Source organism: Poecilia reticulata, chromosome 12, assembly GCF_904066995.2.
Source record: "Poecilia reticulata chromosome 12, P_reticulata-male-v2, whole genome shotgun sequence".
NCBI classification, from domain to species: Eukaryota; Metazoa; Chordata; class Actinopteri; order Cyprinodontiformes; family Poeciliidae; genus Poecilia; species Poecilia reticulata.
The window spans coordinates 9,306,442-9,326,194 of record NC_088841.1 but is presented as its reverse complement, the minus strand read 5'-3'; the positions used below and the strand labels follow the sequence as shown (position 1 = coordinate 9,326,194).

Here is a 19,753-nt window from a genome sequence, read left to right as displayed (position 1 = left end):
TTGCTCTGTGTTTTCAAAATTATTACTCTCAAGGGTTCCTACAAGGCAGGCTTCATGGTAGAGAGAATGGGAGACTGATGGGGAACAAGGAAGACACAAAGAACGGCAATGAAAGGAAAAAGGTAAGAAAGCAAGACACAGCAAGTTTGTTTATTTAACACCGTTCATACACAAGGCAATTGAAATTGGATTACAAGACATCAAAGGAAAGACAAAATTAAGCATAGATACATTGTATGAGAGAAAGGGATGTTACAAGGCAGAAGAAAAAGGCGCGACAAGGAATAATATGTACAAGAAGGACACGAGGAAGGAAGCAAGAAAATGAAGAAAACACCATCTTGACAATGGAGCAGGGGAACAAAGTCTGGAAAGACAAATATTTTTCCAAACTGGAAGAGACTTCAACACCAGATTTTTCCAGACCACGTAGGAAGTCTGTACCGTCTTCCATCACAGACTGTCTGCATCCTGAAGCTTCACTAACAAGTAGCTCAAACAATTTTAGCTCAAATAATTTTAGTGCTCTTGAGACATCCACTCACACATTTCAACTAGGACATTCTCACCACTCTTCTCACACATGAACACACATGTGCACACGGAGACATATGCAGACCACGAATACAGATGACAAATCCTTATTACATGCAGCATGGCGCCACTTATCTCACTACAAGATCCTAAAATAACAGCTGCACCTACAACGTAATTAGGAGTAATTTTACGACAAAGATATTTTTGGTGATTTCTTTTTTTCCTTTTACATTATAATTTATTCTTTATATCATTGGGAATTTGCTACAACAGCTATGGATCTAGTCCCAGTGTAAAAGAAACATCCCATTTCTGCCTGTTTGTTGTGCTTTCGCAGTAATTCTGTCAATCCGAGCAAACGCACAAATTCAGATCATCCACATCAAAGAAGAATGGGAAGATGGGAGCCGTTATAGACTGAGCCTAGATTAGAAACACAGGTGGGCACGGCTAATCTATGGAAGAATGCGTTTGGGTCGGATGACACCATTTCTGACCTACATGCAAAAGACTAAGTGGAGGAACATTTTAAATTACAATAAATTCACCATCGATACTGTGAGACACAGTAGTGGGAGTATCATGCTGTGGGGAGGTTTCTCCACAGCGGGGAGAGGAAAGCTAGTCCGAGTTGATGGGAGACAGCTGGAGCTAAAGTAAAGGATATTTCTGTGGTTCAACTAACAAAGTCTGTGCATCTCGTGACACATAAAGACAATTACAAAGACGGCCTTTTATTACCTGGAGAACATTTGCAGGATTAAAGGACTAATATCCCAGCAAAATGTAGAGAAACTCACCAATAAGTTTGTCTTTAGGTGTATCGATTCCTGCAACTGTATCTTCACAGGTCTGCCTAAAAAAAAATTAATCCTCCAGCTGCCGCTGATCCAGAATGCTGCTATTTACGTTCTCACTGACACTAGGAAGATAGAACACATCAACCCATTACTAAAATACTTACACTGCCTCCCTGTAGCTCAGAGAACAGACATTGGAGAACCACAAAGCATTCCGTTTTTATGCTCCACCAATCTGGAACAAACTTCTAGAAAACTGCAAAACAGCCAAAACCCTGAGTTCCTTTAAATCAGGGCTACAACGCCCCCTTTGATTCACAATAACCGGAACTTACTGCTTTATTCGCCTGATGATTTTGATGATGGGATTTGACAAAATGTAATGTTTTTTGTTGACTTGTAATTGACATGCATCATACAGTGGCCCCCAGCCGTTCACGGGGGTCAGGGGTCACGGCCGCCTGCGAATAGCTCAAATGTCTGAATACTTGAGACTTCCTTCACTTTCTAACGTCATAAAAACAAAACAAGGTTGTATATTGCAAAACATCACATCTACAAACCCTGTAAAGTATCATTTGAAATTTAACGTGCTTGTTTTTCACTCTGAAAAGGGGAGACAAAAAGCTTCAAAATTGTCAACAGGCTGATCCGTTTTGCATGAAATGCCAAACTGCTCATCAGCTGACTTGTCGGTTTGATGAAACATCCTCGGGTGTCAACGGTCCAGAAAGCCTTCCCTCTCATTTGCGTGAAAAAAGTCTGAAAAAGCCGAGCCACTCCTAAACTCCCCCAAAAGACAAGCGGAAAGTAAAACGAGTCCCATCTGACGAGCGCTGAAAACGACTTGAATTATTTATGCTCATTATCAGATGGAAGAGTGGAATCACCGCAAAGAGGAGCAGGAGAGGAGTTTATTACCGTTAATCAACAGGGATATCTATCATCCATCACACTATGCCTTTAAATGCTCGACTGGCTGACTCAGACCTCAACATCCGTGCTCGGCAAAAACAACACGGAGAAGAAAGCGAACCTGCTATCTGTCATGTGGCGTCTTCTTTCAGTTGACCTCGGCCCTGTGGGACGCGTGTTGGATTAGTCTGACTGAACCGCGCAAGTCAACAGACACACACGCTGCAGGAATGTCTTCACTGATCAAGATTGTGTCAGTGAATATTGAGCTTTTTGTTGACTTTTTTTTTTCCCCTTTCTGAGCCCCCGTTTCTGAAATGACCTGAACCCAAAGTGTGGAGCAAAACTTTGAAGGTTGTTATTCATCTTTTTTTTCTTTTTTTTTTGGGTGTGTGCTGTATTTGGGTGTTATTTGTCAAAAAATATGAATTCGTTTCCCAATCTCAATTCATCATATTTAATTAGGTTTACACATTACTGCGTTTTCCAAATCCAGATTTGATGAAAGTACTTGGATGTTTTACCGTTTGTTGTTTTTTGCGAATCAATCAAGATCAACAAAATTTGTTGGTGTTTTTATTTTTTTGCTCGACAAAAAAAAAAAAGTTGTTGCAGAACCTTTTCAAGTTCTGCAACAACATTCTCTATCAGTTTGTGGTCTGGGCTTTGATTTGGCCACTCCAGATCGTCCATCTTATTGTCTTCTGTGTAGTTTTAGCTGGATTTTTTGGGTCGCCGTCTTGCTGGAAAATAAATGTTCTCCAAAGCCGTCGCTCTCTCATTGCTCAGTTTCACCCCGACTTACGATTGCTAGCACCAATTAGCTGGGCCTCTGTTGAATTAGGTCATTCACTTTGAAGGGAGTGATTATGTATTCAATCACATATTTGTGTTGCGTATCTGTTGTCATTTGGTAGAAATCTGTGTTTTTTATTATGATTGATAGGAAAAAGCAATGAAAGGGTAAATTACATTTTGTAGAAACTGTGCAAAGCTGTGAAAGAAAAACTACAAAATCTCTTAAAATATTAAAGGATTGGTTTAATGTTAAAACTTAATTTGTTCACTTGATGACACGTGAAATAGAAAGGAACAGCCTAGCATGTGCTCACAATGACAATCATTTCCATTTAGAAGCACATCAAAAAGCTGACAATTTCATACAGAAAATTATTACTGTTTGCATTCAGATTAGTAAAAAATAAAAAATAAAAAATAAACTTTTACTGTGTGTGAAAGTAGATAAAACACGTCTAAGTAACGAAACACACCACAATAATAACCAATTTCAAAATAAAACAAACTGGTTGTCTTTTATAACTGCAGTGCCTTGCGAAGGTAATTGTACCCACTGAATCTTTACACATTTTGTCACATTAAAACCAGAAACTTCAATGTATTTTTCTGGAATTTTATGTGATATGGAAGTGGAAGGAAAACAGTACGAGGTTTAAAATTACTTTCACAGATAAGAATGTGAACTTTAGTGCAACCATTTGCTTTAACCCTTCTCTAGTAAACACATTCTAGCCGTTCTAGGACAAACACTAGTGATCCCAAAACATCACGATAACCAAGGAACATAACAGAACCAACTTCACTTCATAACAGAAGTGAAGTTGGTTTATTATAAAAAATCTCAAGGTTTGAACGTTTTACTGTTTAAGCTAACATGATATGTGCTGCCTGTATTAACTAACGGGGCAAGGAGAACTATAATCACAGAGAAGCAGAAGAGACCTTTGGTAACTCTGGAGGAGCAGCAGAGATTCACAAGAAAGGTGGGGTAATCTGTCAAAGGAACATCTGTTTCTCTACCAGGGATCTAAAACCCTGAAAAAAAAACAAGATCATAAGCTCAAATCTGGTAGACATACAGCCTAAAAGATTGGCAACAAGGTGAGCTGAATGCAAATGCATGCCACACGTTTCACATTTTTAATTGTGGAAACGTTGAAAAACAGATAAATTTCCTTTCGCTGATGCTTTGTCCTGGTCCGCTATATCAAATACATTAACAGGTCTGTTGTTGTAATGTGACAAATTGTGAGACGCATTAAGGGGTATGAAAACTTTACCAAGGCACCGAATACTTGAGCATCTGGATCCATTCTGCATGAATGGGAGCAGTGGCCTCTAGCTGAACACTGAACCGACTTTCACTGACTGACACGTGACTCCCCAGGCTGATCTTTCCACGTTCGTTTCCAGCCCTGTGAGTCACAACAGATATAAAAACTTAACGTTCACGTTTAACTATAATTGATGGTAAAGAGGTGGGATAGTTAAATATAAAGAGTTGCAACAACTAGGTCTTCTGTGATCTTTGTGTCTAATATTACGTTTACGCTTTGCACGGGATAATCAGTTCAATGTGAGAGCAGTTCAGAGTCCTCTCGCTTTAACTAACTGCTCGCTTGCTGGAGTGTCCGTACCCTGCGATCCCTCTTCCCCGCTCACGACGTTTCGTACGTTCCCCTCAGCGTCTATCACCACCGTGGTCCTCCTCAGCTCCTCGTACTGCGTCTGCCTGTCAGCGACCGCCACGCAGGCTGCTAGCACTTCATCGGACTCGAAGTCGTAGTCCTGCTCCAGCTCGGGGGCATTGAGGATCTGCTTTCTGGTCTCCTCCTCCCGTCTGATCTTCTCCTTGGTGGCCAGCTGCTGCTTCTGTAAGGTCCAAGCCCATTTCAGGTCGTCCTGCCACAGGCTGCGCTCGGAGGGACACAGGTGGATGGCGATCTGGAAGGACCTCACAGCCTGAGGAGAGAGCGCCGATAGGAGGAAGGTTTTGAGGAAGCAGTGGAAAATGTGAAATGCGAGGGGAAATCGTTCAGGAAATGAGGTGGAAGTCTTTGAGATGTGTGTTCACATAAGAGAAACATGCAGCATGTCTGGGATTACGATTCTAACCTTCTTACCCTTGACAGCTGTAGTTTGTTATGAAGCTAGATCAATATCTCTTTGCCGAGTCGCGACTGGAAGACTGCGTTGAAACAAAATCACAAGCGTCTCTAGTCGTTCACACAACCAGGCGCCTGCCTTGACGAATGACCATTTGATCCCCACGAAACGGTCAAATCGATTTCATCCGACACGCCAATAAAGTTGACTGATGATCTTACAAATCAACTCTGACAAATATCAGAGGCCTGTCGAGCATCTCCAAAAGCAAAGGGGCTGGAAAATAAGGTGAAACTCAGCAGAGTTTAGCTCCTTAAGGCTCTGACTGAGCTCCGAGAAGGCTGAAGGAAAGTTTTGGGATACATTTTTGGACTTAAAATGAAGATTAAAAGAACATATATGTTAGCATTTTTAATCATTTTACAGAAGACAAAAGCTGAAAATTAGCCATCTGACATATTTACGTGTAGCTGTTCATTAATAAGCACAGTATTTTCTTTTCAGATAGACTTTCCTATTCTTAAAAGAACAGTAAAGACAATCCGTCATTCACATATTAAACTGGAGTCGGCATCAAATGTTACAGATATTTCAGAAGCCTCAAGGAGAATTTAGGACCTTACATTTTACTCTTTGATTTCTAAAACACTGCAAACATCTTTGAATCCAATTTGTCTCATGACAGACAGGCTAAAGGCTCAAAATAATAAAACACAACAGTTCAAGGTTTCCTGCTATCTGATAAAGGTCTTGCTCTTTCACAGACAAAATTTACAGCATTCATGTCTGGATATAGCAAATACAGCTGCCTTTCAAATACTTTCTTACTTTCTTTAATTTTTAAATATCTCATTATGAGTAAAAACAGTTGAGTTTGAGTTTTCTCAAGTGATTAGATATTATGCTTTCAATGGCTGGAAACATATTGGATATTTGAGTTTCCGTGTGTCATCTCAGAATGAGATGAAGCACTAAATATACATATGCAAGATGACACTGGGGCTGCTAATCATCTTATTAGAGATCCCCATTTAAAACACAAAGCTTTAATTAAATAAGTTTGCTGTGGTCAAGTAGAAGTAGCTCCTCACAGTCACTCCCACCCTCCACAAAGCTTCGTCAAAGCAAAGGATCGAATCAAGTCCGACATCGGGGAACACACCGATTTACTCGGCTTCACAGCTTTTTATTTTACCAAAGTAAAACTCCTGAAACTCAAATCGATGTGAAACAGAAATGAACAGAGAAATTAAAGCTGCAGAATTTGCAGGAATAAATTCTTCAAATGTATGAACGTGGATGTTATAACTCAAACTGATGTGCAAAAATTATTTTTCACACTGCCATAGTAACTGTTGTTAAGGGGGAACGTATCTAGCAGGTTAGCACACCAGAGTACAGCAGAGGGAAGGATTAGGTTTAATTGTAGGTTGCAATTAAAAATATTTTTTTGGAAAAAAAACAACAACAAAAAAACAGGTCAATAAATTTAATCCTGAATATTCAGAGACCATGAGTGCCAACATTTTGTTGACATGTTGTTTTATTTTTTTTGCGTAGTTTCTTTACCCTTAATTGAGTTTACTGGAAAGTAAAAGCAAGAACAGAACAGTCAATTAAAGTAAAAAAAAAATTAATTAAAAAAAACAAAAGAAAAAAACAAGATCATCTGAATTGCCAAACAGGCGCAGCCTGAACATGTTGGTACACCCAATGTTCTAAAACGCGACAGAACAAGTTGTTCTAAAATTAGACATTTGTTCTGTCATACCAAAAGGGCTTCATTATGCGAGGAGGTGTGTCTATATTTAGTTTTGTTTGAGCCTAAGTAACTTTCAACACTTCCCATTGTTTTCCTGGCTGTCGGACAGATCTCCTGCTCCAAGGCATGCATGAGCGAAAATAACCTGAAGGGGATTTTTTTTTTTTTGTCTTAAACCGAGGCGCTCGGCTGCCGGGAGGGTAGCAATAAAGTCGCTGTGATCCACAGGTTTCACAAACGCAAGTCACGGCGTGTTCCGAGGCAATTTAGTCAATCGTCTCGGCCGCAGGCACCTGGGTGCGCTTCATATGAAGAGCATCAGATCAGAGGATGGAAGCTTACAAAAAACAAACAAACTAGGAAATAGATGTATTTAATGTGTTACAGAGTACCATCCAACACCGGTTTTGATCTCAAAGTTCTTTTTTCAATATAAACACAAATTTCAGATATTGGCAAAACATACACAAATATGGAATCGGCAAATACTGAGGTGGATGGTTTAATGGACAGAATAATGGACGGAATGAAGTCTTGAACTGGATATTTTCCTTCTTCAAGCTTTGTGAAACCTTTGGAAAATACATTCCAGACTTTTCCGAAGTGCTTCAAACGCAGAGGAAACCTGCAGCTTTTCAGAAACCGGACGTTGATGAGTTCAAGATAACAAAATAAGAGGTTAACTGCGGACCAAATGAACATTTCAACCCAGATCATGAACTGGTTGGGTGTAATTCAGATCCGTACTGGTGTGTTACAACAGGGAAAAGGCCTAAAGCTATGAAATACAAATGCTTTTGTTTAATGCGGCAAAGAAATTTCCCCGAAAGCTGCGACTTATAAAACAACTTGCATGCCTGAATGAAGTCGTATTCCTTTACAATTTCCAAGATCCTTATCACAAAACATAATTTCTTGGAAGCCTGGAAGCTAGTTAATAAAAAAATAATAAAAAAAAAATCAAGTTTGAACAAATAAAAGTTTTTTTAGCTAATGTTTCTCAATTTAAAACATAGCTCCTACTGTAAATCTTAACATTTCTAGATATTCACTTGGCAGAAGTGATTAAAAAAGGTGCATCAGTTGTTACTTTCTTAAACCAAACCGTTCACCCTCTGAAGGGACCATCGTTACTCACCAGGTCCACCTCTCCCAGGTTGAGCTGTGCCCGGCCCAGAGTCTGCCAGCCCTCCCACCACAGCGGCCTGAACTTCACGGCCATCTCTGCAGCCTTCACAGCAGGAAACACTTCATGCAGGATGGTCAGCACCTGCAGAGGAAACACGCATGGGAAAAAAAAAAAAAGAAGAAAAAAAAAGACTGCATTCACATTTCTGTAAGATGCAATGTCATCGAGAAAATACGGATCCACACGTAGGACAAGACACCAAAACTCTGATGGCGTCTAGTTGCAGGAGATTTTACTTTGAGGTGTCGATTAAATGCTGAAACATTTTTACGTCTTAACCTCTGAAAGGATCATTGATTGTTTATATTACAAACAGCGCGAAAATCACAAGACAAGCGAAAACGATTAGGCGTGAGATGGCATTTGAGATTGTTTTTCAGGTCTTATTTTAGCATGGCAAGCGTTTACGAAGGCTGGCGGCGAGGTTTTCCACAGGCTGCCAATATTTCCAAATCTAGCATGTTTTATTACAGCCAGAAGTTGAAAGCTCTAAAGGAGAAAACAAAGTAACTCTGTAGTAAAAAGAAAAGTAATAAAAATCAGCCTCTCTGCTGAGAAGCACTGCTTTCTCTCGCTCTCACAGCCTGAGATGCGCAGAGATGTCTGTCGTAGAAAACTGTTTTCCTTTCACTGTGCTCTTCCTCTGAGGGAAAATCTGAACGCTTAACTGATACTGAAAATAGCTGACTCAGCAACGTCATCTACACAAAAGAGTGTTGTTGTCGGGCCGACTTAGTGGCACCGAGTATGGGGCATTTACTGACTGCAGAGATTTACAATCAATTGACCAGCAAACATTGAAGCATCATATGCATCCCTTCAAACTGCTACATTTAATAAAGTAAACAGTACTTTTTTATTTGTACAGCACATTTCAGTATCATGGCAGTTCAAAGGGTTTTACATCATAAAGACATAAAAATCAACAATCAAAACATTACATTTTTCCGTTATTACGCATCAAAATGTTGGTCGTAGCAATTCTAAACAGATGGGTTTTTAACATTGATTTAAAGTCACTAAGTGCTTCAGCTGTTTTACAGTTTTCTGGAAGTTTGTTCCAGATTTGTGGTGCATAGAAACCTAATGCTGCTTCTCTTCCTTTGGTTATTCTTCTGGGGATGCAGAGCAGAACCAGAAACAGAAGATCTGAGGGGTCTGGAAGGTTGATACGACAACAACAGATATTTAATGTATTGTGGTGCTAAACTGTTCAGTGGTTTATAAACTAACAACAGTATTTTGAAGTCAGTCTATTCTCTGAGCTTCAGGGGGCCGGTGTAGGGACTTTAGAACCAGTGTGATGTTCTCCAACTTCCTGGTTTTAGTCAGAACGACAGCAGCTGCGTTCTGGATCAGCTGCAGCTGGAGGATTAATTTTTTTTTAGGTAGACCTGTGAAGACACTGTTGCAATAATCAATGCAACTAATGCCACATCAGTTCTCTAATCCTGAAAATGTTCTTCAGGTGATAGAAGGCCGACTTTGTAACTGTCTTTATGTGCCTCTGAAGGTTCAGGTCAGTGTCCATCACCACACTCAGATTTCTGATCACTGGTTTCCAGCTGTAATAACTGAAGCATCGACTCTAGACCGCTTCTCGTCAGGTCCAAAAATAATAACTTAAATTTAGTTTCTGTTCAGCTGGAGAAAGTTATGGCACATCCACACATTTGTCTGTGCTAAGCATTTTGGATGTTAACATCTAATAAATAAACTTTGTTTGTTTTTTCTTTCCTGAGAAATTTATTCATAAGTATTTTAAAAGCATGCTCCATTTTACAATCTGCGATAAAATATAGCATAAATCAATATGTGATTTAAAATTTTAGGCGTCAGTCAGGTGAATTTTCTCCTCCTGCCACAATAGGAAGGGATAAATATTCAGTTTCGTTATTAAGTGGTAATAACGAATAATAATAAACTGGTATTATTGTGCATATAAGCAGGGGTGGATTTACTGGGGTGGCAGTTGCCACCCCAAATGAGAGCCTTGCCACCCCTGTTGCCACCCCAGCTGGCGACTATGAATTCAATAAATAGTTATGGGAAAAAGGACATTAAGCGCACAAATCTCTTTTTCCGACAACATTGAATGCAACACAATGTAACCTGACACCTACTGCTGAGTAGCGGGAAGTGCGAGAGAAGGACAGAGCGCGAGGCAGCAGCATTGATATGGATGGATATAAATGACTGGACTGGACATTACGTGACTTATCGTGCTCCACACATGCGCCATTGCTGTCCATTGAGTCAACATTATGGGTGGTCAGGAAATACCACAGTCATGCAAAGAATCTGAAAATGGACGCAATATTTAGCGGTTAATTCAACCCTATGAATTAGATAACAAGTGCTTCAGATTTAACAGGTGAGGAAAACGTTTTAACTTCAAGAAAACATTGAACAAGTGAGCAGTGGGTCAGGTATGCTAGCCTAACTGTTGCTAGCCTGCTACTGACTTTGATAACCTTAACATGTGCTGCGCAGTTCGGTGTGTTTTGGTTCAATTAGCACTAAAACAGGTCAACCCGCCCACCAAGTCATCAGTAGAGCAGCTGTTTAAATCAGCTAATCAACCACCGCTGTGCTCAGGCGAAAACTTATTAATAATCACAATATAGACATCAAGCCTGACAGCATAATGTAACAGACTGAATGTTATGTTTTAGTGTTTTTGCTACTTTTTTGTGTGGGAAATGTTTGTTTTTTTGGTGTTGATTCCCCTGATCGGTAATCTCTGCTCCATCTGCTCATTGAGCAGTTGTCTGTCGGTTGCCGTGGCAACGGGTCCACGTAAAGTTGACACACACAGCGAGAAAAGCCAGAATTTTCTCGCTACTAAGTGGTGTTTGGTTCTTCACCTGTTTATCAGCTTTATTGTACCTTTATTGTGGCGCACTGTCTGCGGCCGCTGCAATTCCTAAAAGTTAAACAAGCGACAAAAACTGAACTAATCATCAAACTACGACTCCTGCAGCATATTTAAAATAAAACGATTGACCAATATAAGAGAAATTTGATCCTTCTTGCATCTTGACAGAACTAACAGAAACAAAATTGTTTATAGATTTGTATCACAGAGAATTGATCAAACATCAGTTTTCTCCTCTTTATTTTAAGTTGTATTTAATGGATATATCTGATGACAAATGATGGCGGTACGAATATTTTTGTGACAGATTTCTCCTTGTCCTGCATTGGGATAAAATGGTTTTCTGGACATAACTCAATGAATCACATAGCGACTAATAGGCGCTGTCCAATCCAGTAATACATATCAATTAGCAGGAGTATGAAAGACATAAAAATAATTAACTATGCTATATTAAGAAACTATATTTAATTCTCAGTGCTACATGAAGCTCATTTTGGAACAATGCAAGTAAAAACATTTTGCAACAAGTAAATTAAGTCCAATGTTAGGTCTGTGTAAGCTAAACGTGAGAATGAGACGTTTTATATATATATATACATATATATATACACACACACACTGGCATATGCTGCCACCCCTGAAAAAAATCCCTGCCCCCCTCTTGCCATCCCATAAATATTTTTCTAGATCCGCCCCTGCATATAAGGTGTAAAGTTTACCTTCGACCAAACGCCCCCCAAAGGCATCCCAGCGCCTCCCTTTTGTAAAAATTGCCGCCAGTGCCCCCTGCCGTCCTCTGAATGACCCCCGGGGGCCGGTACCGCCCACATTGAAAACCACTAATATAAAGCAAATGGCACCATACCTAGAGCCTATAAGGTTTTCAATTAACCATAGGAACATAAGGAGCAGTGTGCAAAGCAGCAACACCGTCATGGGCTTTAAATTTCTTCCTGGAGTTAACTTACATCTCCCCTGACCCGCGCTCACACATATCATTGTTGAAGTGAACTCGTTCCCCCTCCTCAATCTCTTAAACGCTACTCTGGTGTGAGCTTACCAGCTAGATTTCTGTGTGTGATATATTAACCATACAGTTCTTGATTGAGGGGAAAAAAAAAAAAAGCACCCTCTTTCAAACCAGAGGTTTTACATATCTTGACAGCACTGATCCAAGCAATTCACTCTCGAGTGTACAGGGCCGTGACACGGATTTTACACAGCCGTTATTTATGAGACAACGATGAAACCAAAGTGCAAAAGATGTGTTTGAAAAACTAACTGCAACCTATAATTTAGCAGCTTGTAAAATAAACTTTAGCAGCAGTGAGCTGAAATTTTGTGAGGCCTTGTCGGTATCTGTCACCCCGGAGGGATTGCGTCCCCCCGGCTTCTTTGCAACGCCGCTTCAGTTCACAGAGTTCATGGAGACTTCTTAACATCCCACTACAGCGTCTCAATCATACTTGACAGGGCCACTGCACCAACTACATCATTTTCTTTAAAAGGAGCAAGCTAGCTCAACCAACAAGTCAACTCCAGTGACTACAAGCTGCCCTACAAACGAGGCCAGTTATATTTCACCAAAACTATATTATCTCCGATGCTAAATTACTTCATGCTACTAAGTAGCGGCGGGTTCCACTGTATGATGGAAACACATAAGACAAGGAGGTGAAAGTTGTACAGATGATGGCAGCTTTAGAGTGCAGGAAGTCGGTTGTGTTGGGCACAATAATGATTACATTAAACAGACACAAAGCATTGAAAGGAAGAAGAAGAAGAATAAGAAGAGCGTCAGCATCATCAAACACGTCATCTGAGCAACGGTGCGGATCTGAGGTATGTCGGCTTATCTACGTTTTATGGATGTAGAAGCATCAAGTAGTAGAATAACTAACCGGCGCTGCGCACAATACACATAGAAACACTGAAACAATCAAAGTAACCTGAGGTCGGTGTGTGTGCATGTGTGTGCGTGCGTGTGTGCGTGTGTGTGCGTGCGTGTAAACTCGTCATGGCTTGAGAAAAAAAACAACACCACAAAAACTGTTTGGGGTAGAGTTTCTCCAGGCCTGGTCCACTAATGATTTCCTTCTCAAATTTCCTGTAATGGATAATATTATATTAGGCATGGAATACTCAACGTGATGAGAATGACTATGGTTACAAGGAGAGGGTTTATTGTGTTAGCCTATATTGTGTTAGTTATAGTAAATGGATAAATAACGGGAAGAGGCCCATTTTGCCCGACTGCATCCTCCAACTTCAACACTGTTCTGTTGAGTTCAGAAATGATTGTCTTTTTTTCCTGAACATGAACGAAAGATTAAAACCAGACATTAAATCATAGACGCTAAAGTACAAACACACACAGACAGAAAACAGACAGAGAAGAAGAAGAAGGAGAAGAAGAAAAAGAAGCAAAGACATGGAAACGGATTCAGTATAGATTGGTCTGGCAGAGTGGTGTCAGAATCAGGTTCAATCTCCAGCTGATGACAGAAAATGGACAAGTTTCTAGAAGCGTTTTCACTACTGGCTTGGTGACGATTAGAGGTGATAGTTCACAAATGATGAGAGAAAATGTGGCTCTTACTGTGGCTTGCAAGAACAGTCATGCCACTCGACTCTTTACATGTCGAATAACGACGAAAAGATTCAACATTTTATCTTTGGATTCTATGCGAAAGACCAACATTTAGTGATAATTGTGAAGTGGAAGAAACTGACCTCTGACTAAGATGGATGGCCATGGAAGGCAGTTTGTCAGACTGCATTTTATTTAGGGGTATCAGATTAAGTTGGATGCCCCCGTTTTCAGATTTTTACTTGTAAAAAAATAAAAAATAAGATAGCAACCTTTTAGAGCCACAAAAGCAACACTACCCTTTAAAAACACGGTATAGAAATACCAATTTTAAAACGGTATTTGCTTAAAGGCTAAAGAACCATAGTTTTATTGTTATTTCTAGGTTTTAAAAAAAGGAAAAAAAAAAACAAAGAATTAACTTATTTTCCTGAATTCCTCCCAGTTTGTGATCTAATAATAAAACTAATAGTGCAGGAATACCAAAATGTATTCCTGCACTATTATTGTCATTCTGTTGTGGACATTTTTATGAACTGCATTAAAAAGTGAATTGCTAACACTGCTTTTTTTTTTTTTTAAAGACATTTTATATGACAAAATAAAGCAACGACAACAACAAAAAACACCTTGTAATTCTGATCTACTTTCAAAACACTATGAATGGCTAAAGATGGCGGTGGCAGCATTATGCTGTGGGGACGCTTTTCCTCAGCAGGAATAAAGAAGCTGGTCACAGTTAATAAGGAAACAGGTGCAGCTAAAAACATTCTGGCTAGAAAATGCACAAGACTTTACAGGGGGTTGACGGTTCTCCTTCCAACAGGAAGCCCTAAACCTAAACATGCAGCCAGAGATGCAGTGGAACGGTTTAGACTGAAGCACATTCAAGAGTTTGATGTGCAGAGACCTGCAGCTTTAGCCACAGATAAAGTTGGTTCAAAGCAGTATTGACTCAGGGCAGCTGGATACAAATGCAAACCACATTTTCAGGCTTTCAATTGTAAAAAAGAAAAAGAATAATTTAGCTTTCACTTCCCAATTATACTCTTCATTGTTTAGCTCTGACATATACACTAGTTTAAGTGCATAAAAGCTTATCAATGGGACGTGACAAAACCCTCACGAATGCAGCAGCAGGGAAATCACTGAGAAACCAGTAAGTTGGTAAATATGTACCTGAGACTTCATTTCGTACAGCGGAGAGCTGTCTGGAGTCAGCTGAATAGCCTCATCCCACTTCTTTATGGCCTCCCAGTGCCTAAAAAGAACAACACACACACTCATCTCTATGATTACAACCATGACTGTCCTACACTAATAAGACGCTTGAAACTGAATCAGCACGGCTTTGTTTTACTGTCTCAGCTCAAAGATTTTATATACGTTATGCAACTAAAACTCAGTTTGCTTTGTGGACATAATGAGGAGATTTGCCCTGATCATTTCTGCAAACAGACATTTGTGAAACACATCTGAGTCATGCTTCAATTTAATTTGATCCTCTTCCCCCACAGATTTTTTTTTTTACTATTTTCTGAGTCTTGGTTTCAGTTAAGTAAGGATTTCCAAGAGCTCATTGCTTAAATGAACCATAAGTAGATTTTTTTTTTCTTTACTCTTTTTTTTAATAGGTCAAACGTTTCCCAGAACAATCTGCGTTGTGCAACACCTGTCCATCGGCCTGACAGAGTGGCAGAGGTAACAAAAGGCTGAAAAGGCTTAAACAAACAGACAGGTTTCTGCAGTTTAAAACAGGCTGCAAATCAGAGTCTGCGAGGCAGCAGGGTTGACGACCGCTTGAGAAAAACCACTAAAACGTAAACGGGATTTTCATAAATTTGGCTATAAGACACATTGACAAGTCCCGATCCAAGCGGCTGTCGCCACGGGTTTCAGCCGTTTTGCATACGTTCGTTTTCACAGCACAGGTTTGCTTTTCGACCGCACCGAATCGACATGTCCAATCTGTGAAAAGCGTCACTTCGGGGTCAATATTGACTTCAGTCTTTGTTTCCCCCGTTTGGAAACAAAGACTGAGGGGGAGTCATTAGTTTGGCCTTCTCGTTGTCGTGTCAGCAGCTTTCACCGCTTAAAACGAGACGGATGGCCCGAAAAATCTGAAAGCAATTAAGACCACACAATGAGGCAATTAACATCGATCAGGTGAAACAATATCTTCATAAATCATTCGAGTGGATTTATTGGGAAGAGAGCTGAGTGAGGAACTAGAAATGGAGGGAGTGCAGAAACCTTCGTTGCATGAAGGAAAGGAGGAAATTAAGCAATGTAGCACATGAGGCAAGGAACAAAAAAAAAAAGCTTTTCATAATGAATTTGATATTTTTATCAGTCAAAAGTAGATTTCAGAAAGGAGGCACTAATTCTCATTTCGTTTACAGATGTAAACAAAAGTTTGAGGGAAAAAAAGACAGGAGCTTTGCAGCTCATCTAAATACAGAAAACCGTAGAGAAATAGGAAGTTGTGACAATTCAACTCACAACAATTCAAAAAAAAAAAAAAAAAAGAGAAGCTCTCCTCTCACATGATGAGTCGTACGAGGGTTACTAGTGTCAAAGTTTTGGAGGAGTTTAAAAAGTTTCTTTCACAACCTGAATATCGCCAAATTTGGCTTTTGTATAGAAGCAAAAACCAGTCGGACATTTGGACACAACTTCCCCATTGAGTTGAATGAGGGAGGCGACATCACTCCTTTTCAGATAAGGCTATTTTGAGCCTGTAATTAGCAAGCTATGAGTTGCCAAGGAGTACAAAAAAAAAGTTTATTAATAAATTAGAATTCATTAAATGTGTTTACAAAAATAAATAATTGCTTCAAAATGTATAAAACACATACAGTTAAGGTAAAAAATGTTATGTACAAATAAAATTATTTACGTTTAAAAAGCTTGCTTCTGTTAACAAATGAGGCAGGTTCACTCAAAAGAATAAAAAGAAAATAAATAAATAATATCTGTAATATACTTGCTTCCACTTAGCTTGGTAAAAGCGTCTGGACCCTCGGCGATTGAGAAACAATTGCCTGCTGGAAGCATGGACTACGTTGAAGTTTTAAACGATTTGATTTGATTTTAGCTCCATCACAAAGGAAGCCCCGCTATGAAGCTTACCGGAAATCATATGCGCTTGTAAAACACCCCGTGGGGAGTAACGGCCACGACATCTTTGACAGCAATAACATGTTTTAAACATTCCTCTGCTTCCGACTTTAGTTGCTCAATATATAAAAGTGTTGCCAACGCGCTTTTAAATCGCATCTGATTATTTATCTTCAGGGATGTGCTGCGGGTTTTTGAGGCTGGAAGGCCTCCGATGGCATCACCGACTCAGAAAAAAACATGTTGGTATAATAAATATTAATGAATCAATACATTCAAATATAATACTGAAAAGATCAAATTAATTTCTGAATTCATTAAATGTTAAAATAAGACAGAATCACTAAAATACAGAATTATAACATATGCAGGTATTGCAGGTATTGACTCACCCATCAGTATCAGCTAGCAAGGCTCAAACTGTTACAGACAAGGTGACTGGTCCGTATTTGAGTTGCTGTGTAGATTAACCAACCACACCTCATCCTTATTTTATAACACCTATCAAATGTAAAAATGTTTATCTGACGAACCTTGTTTTGATGAGTGGTGGCCTTCATTGCCCCAGACAACAACCCTGCTGAGTGTTTTTTGTTAAGTAACAGGAATGGCCTTATACAACTCTTTTAAAAACATCTTTATAATACTATGCCACAATGAATGTCTTGTGTTTTTACTGATGATGATGATGATGAAGTCAGAAAACAAGTAAACATATAACTCAAAAAACCTGAGGATGACGTCAGAAATACCAAATAAAAATATCACAGGATGAAAGCCAAAGATTTTTGGCAAACTGTGAGAAAGTCCAATGATGATAATAATAATAAAAAAAAAAACTGACGTAAAGCATTAATAGCAGGATATTAGGCTGTAAATATGTTTCTTTTTCACAGCAGGGTGCAGCAGCTGACACTCTGGGTGTAAGTTATGGTGCACTCAACAAATAAAAAGTAACGGCCGGTGTAAGACACCCACATCAAATCCAGTTAAATATTAACTATTCACTGGTAGTAAAAGCACATGAAAATATCTACAGAAAGATTCCCAGAGGCTCAGACCAGACGCAAGGCCCAAGGAGCTCCCTGATTACATCAGAAACATTCAAACCTCTGTAATAAGAAACTCCCGTCTGAGGTCAATGTTGCTGGAGACGAAAATGCACCGTCACCAACATCCCCGAACAGACACAACCTCAAATCTCTAAGCAGCCATTAGGCAGCACCAAGCATCATTTCCAAGCAAAATCCACTTTCTCTGGGCAAACGTGATTACAGGCAGCAACTGAAGGCCACAACATCACGTCCTCTGCACTAACAGGGTTTGTACAAAGCAACTGTTCTTTTTGACTGAAAAAGGCCAATGGGTATAATATGATAGAGGCACAACAAAGATCAAGATGCCTCTGAACTTGGGCCTCCAAAGTAATGCAAAGATACCAAGTGAATAACTATTGCCATAAATTAAAAATTAAATATTAATATTTTTGTTTAAATGCCATCAGTTTTCCAAGAAACCCCATTATTGTTGCAACACAAATATTATAATGACACCAGGTGGTAGAACCAAGTTTCACAGAAAGGTTTTTAAATCTCCCCCAGGCCTGATCAGCGTGCTGTTTAATGTCCTTTGCTTTTAAAGTTTATGGTTAGTAAACTAAGAGCCATATTAGCTGTGTACAATACTGCCCCCTCGTGGACAATTGGCAACAGCACACCGTTCTGCCCAAATTTAGATTTTCATTTAATAATTTGTCTTTTTTTGTTTGGTGGCGGTAAGCAAAACGTATGCAACTAAAAATATGTTTCTTGATTCATTTTACTTTAACGGAGGGCTGCTACGGTTGTATTTCAGGCCATCCTCACACAATCAATCAGAAATGTGCACGCATAACCTTTTTAAAAACACATTTAAAGGATTGCAATATTTCACCATGTGATTTGCATCAACATTTCTATCTGTGTGGCGCTTTTAAAGCAGTCAGTAAGGTGCCACAATGATAGGGTGCGAATGCATCAGGTGCTCTCACCTGCCCTCCTCAGCCAACAGGGTCCCCTCCTCCTTCAGCCTCTTGCTCTTTGCGGCACAGTCCTCCAGCAGGATCTCCCTCTTCCGCTTGATGGCGTGCAGCCAGTCCACCTCTTCATCCTGACCCGCCTCACCATCACCTTCAGTTCGCTCGTCTTCAGTCTCAAACTGCTGGACCACAGACTTTGACACCTTCTCGCCGATCTTCCTCTTCCAGCCAAATGAGGCCATCCTGAAAGACAAGGCTTTTATTCTGAAATGCTAGTAAAGAAGCTAATAAGTTGATGTTACCATCAACAAGGTGGCTGATATGAATAACGTGTTTCAACTGTTTTCAAGTGGTAAATACTGGTTTATTTAATTACAATGTGAAACATGTCGTGAGGACTAATATAAAAAAGCTTTTAGCTAGCGTTAGCATTGATAGCCTAGCTGCTATGTTATAGTTCCGACACAAAGGACATTAGCTTAGCAAAACAACACTTTATTCTGACTGAGCATTAATGAAAGTAGAGCCACTAGAGTGATGTTCAAACAGTTACAGGAGCTATGCACCCACATACATTTACAGCTGTCCCGCATATATAAACTAATGCGCAATACCTAGCTGTCAGCCATTGTTTTTAACCTTAAATGGTGCGTTCAATGTACATTGAACAACCAGAATCTTAGACATTTCGCCATCATTTTATAAGATCAAAAAATATATAATTATTTCCCATGTTTCTATTTGCAAATAACTTAACAAAATAACTTTCCCTACTCTATTTTGAGTACGAAGGTACTTTCACGTGAAGAAACCTTAAATAGATGCGTCAGAACCATGAACTTAACAAGGTGATTTTTCGTTTCCCCGTAAATGCAGCATCACCCGGAAGATATTTCCATCTTATTTCAAAATAAAAGCAACCTGTTAATTTAAAGGTAATCATTATTTCTTAAAACGCTTCAAATTTAAGCATTTTTACAGTATCTTACATATATTTACAGTCTATTAATTTAATATATTGTTCCTTTTATATTTTTT

At 39.4% G+C, this 19,753-nt stretch overlaps 1 protein-coding gene across 3 annotated transcripts; it reads right to left on the bottom strand.

The window, feature by feature from the left end:
* Window positions 1-123: 123 nt before the first annotated feature.
* Window positions 124-19,514, bottom strand: ttc33 (tetratricopeptide repeat domain 33). 3 transcript variants are annotated; one of them, XM_008423625.3, is made up of 5 exons: window positions 19,490-19,514; window positions 18,728-18,958; window positions 14,758-14,839; window positions 8,057-8,188; window positions 124-5,012 (listed from the first exon to the last, which is right to left on the bottom strand). In XM_008423625.3, the coding sequence occupies exons 2-5, from the start codon at window positions 18,955-18,957 to the stop codon at window positions 4,638-4,640; spliced, it is 819 nt and encodes a 272-aa protein (XP_008421847.3). In that variant the 5' UTR covers window position 18,958; window positions 19,490-19,514; the 3' UTR covers window positions 124-4,637. The 3 variants fall into 3 exon arrangements, with proteins under 3 accessions (XP_008421847.3, XP_008421849.2, XP_008421848.2); XM_008423627.3 differs by lacking the exon at window positions 19,490-19,514 and adding an exon at window positions 19,330-19,466; XM_008423626.2 differs by lacking the exon at window positions 19,490-19,514 and adding an exon at window positions 19,290-19,389.
* Window positions 19,515-19,753: the final 239 nt, after the last annotated feature.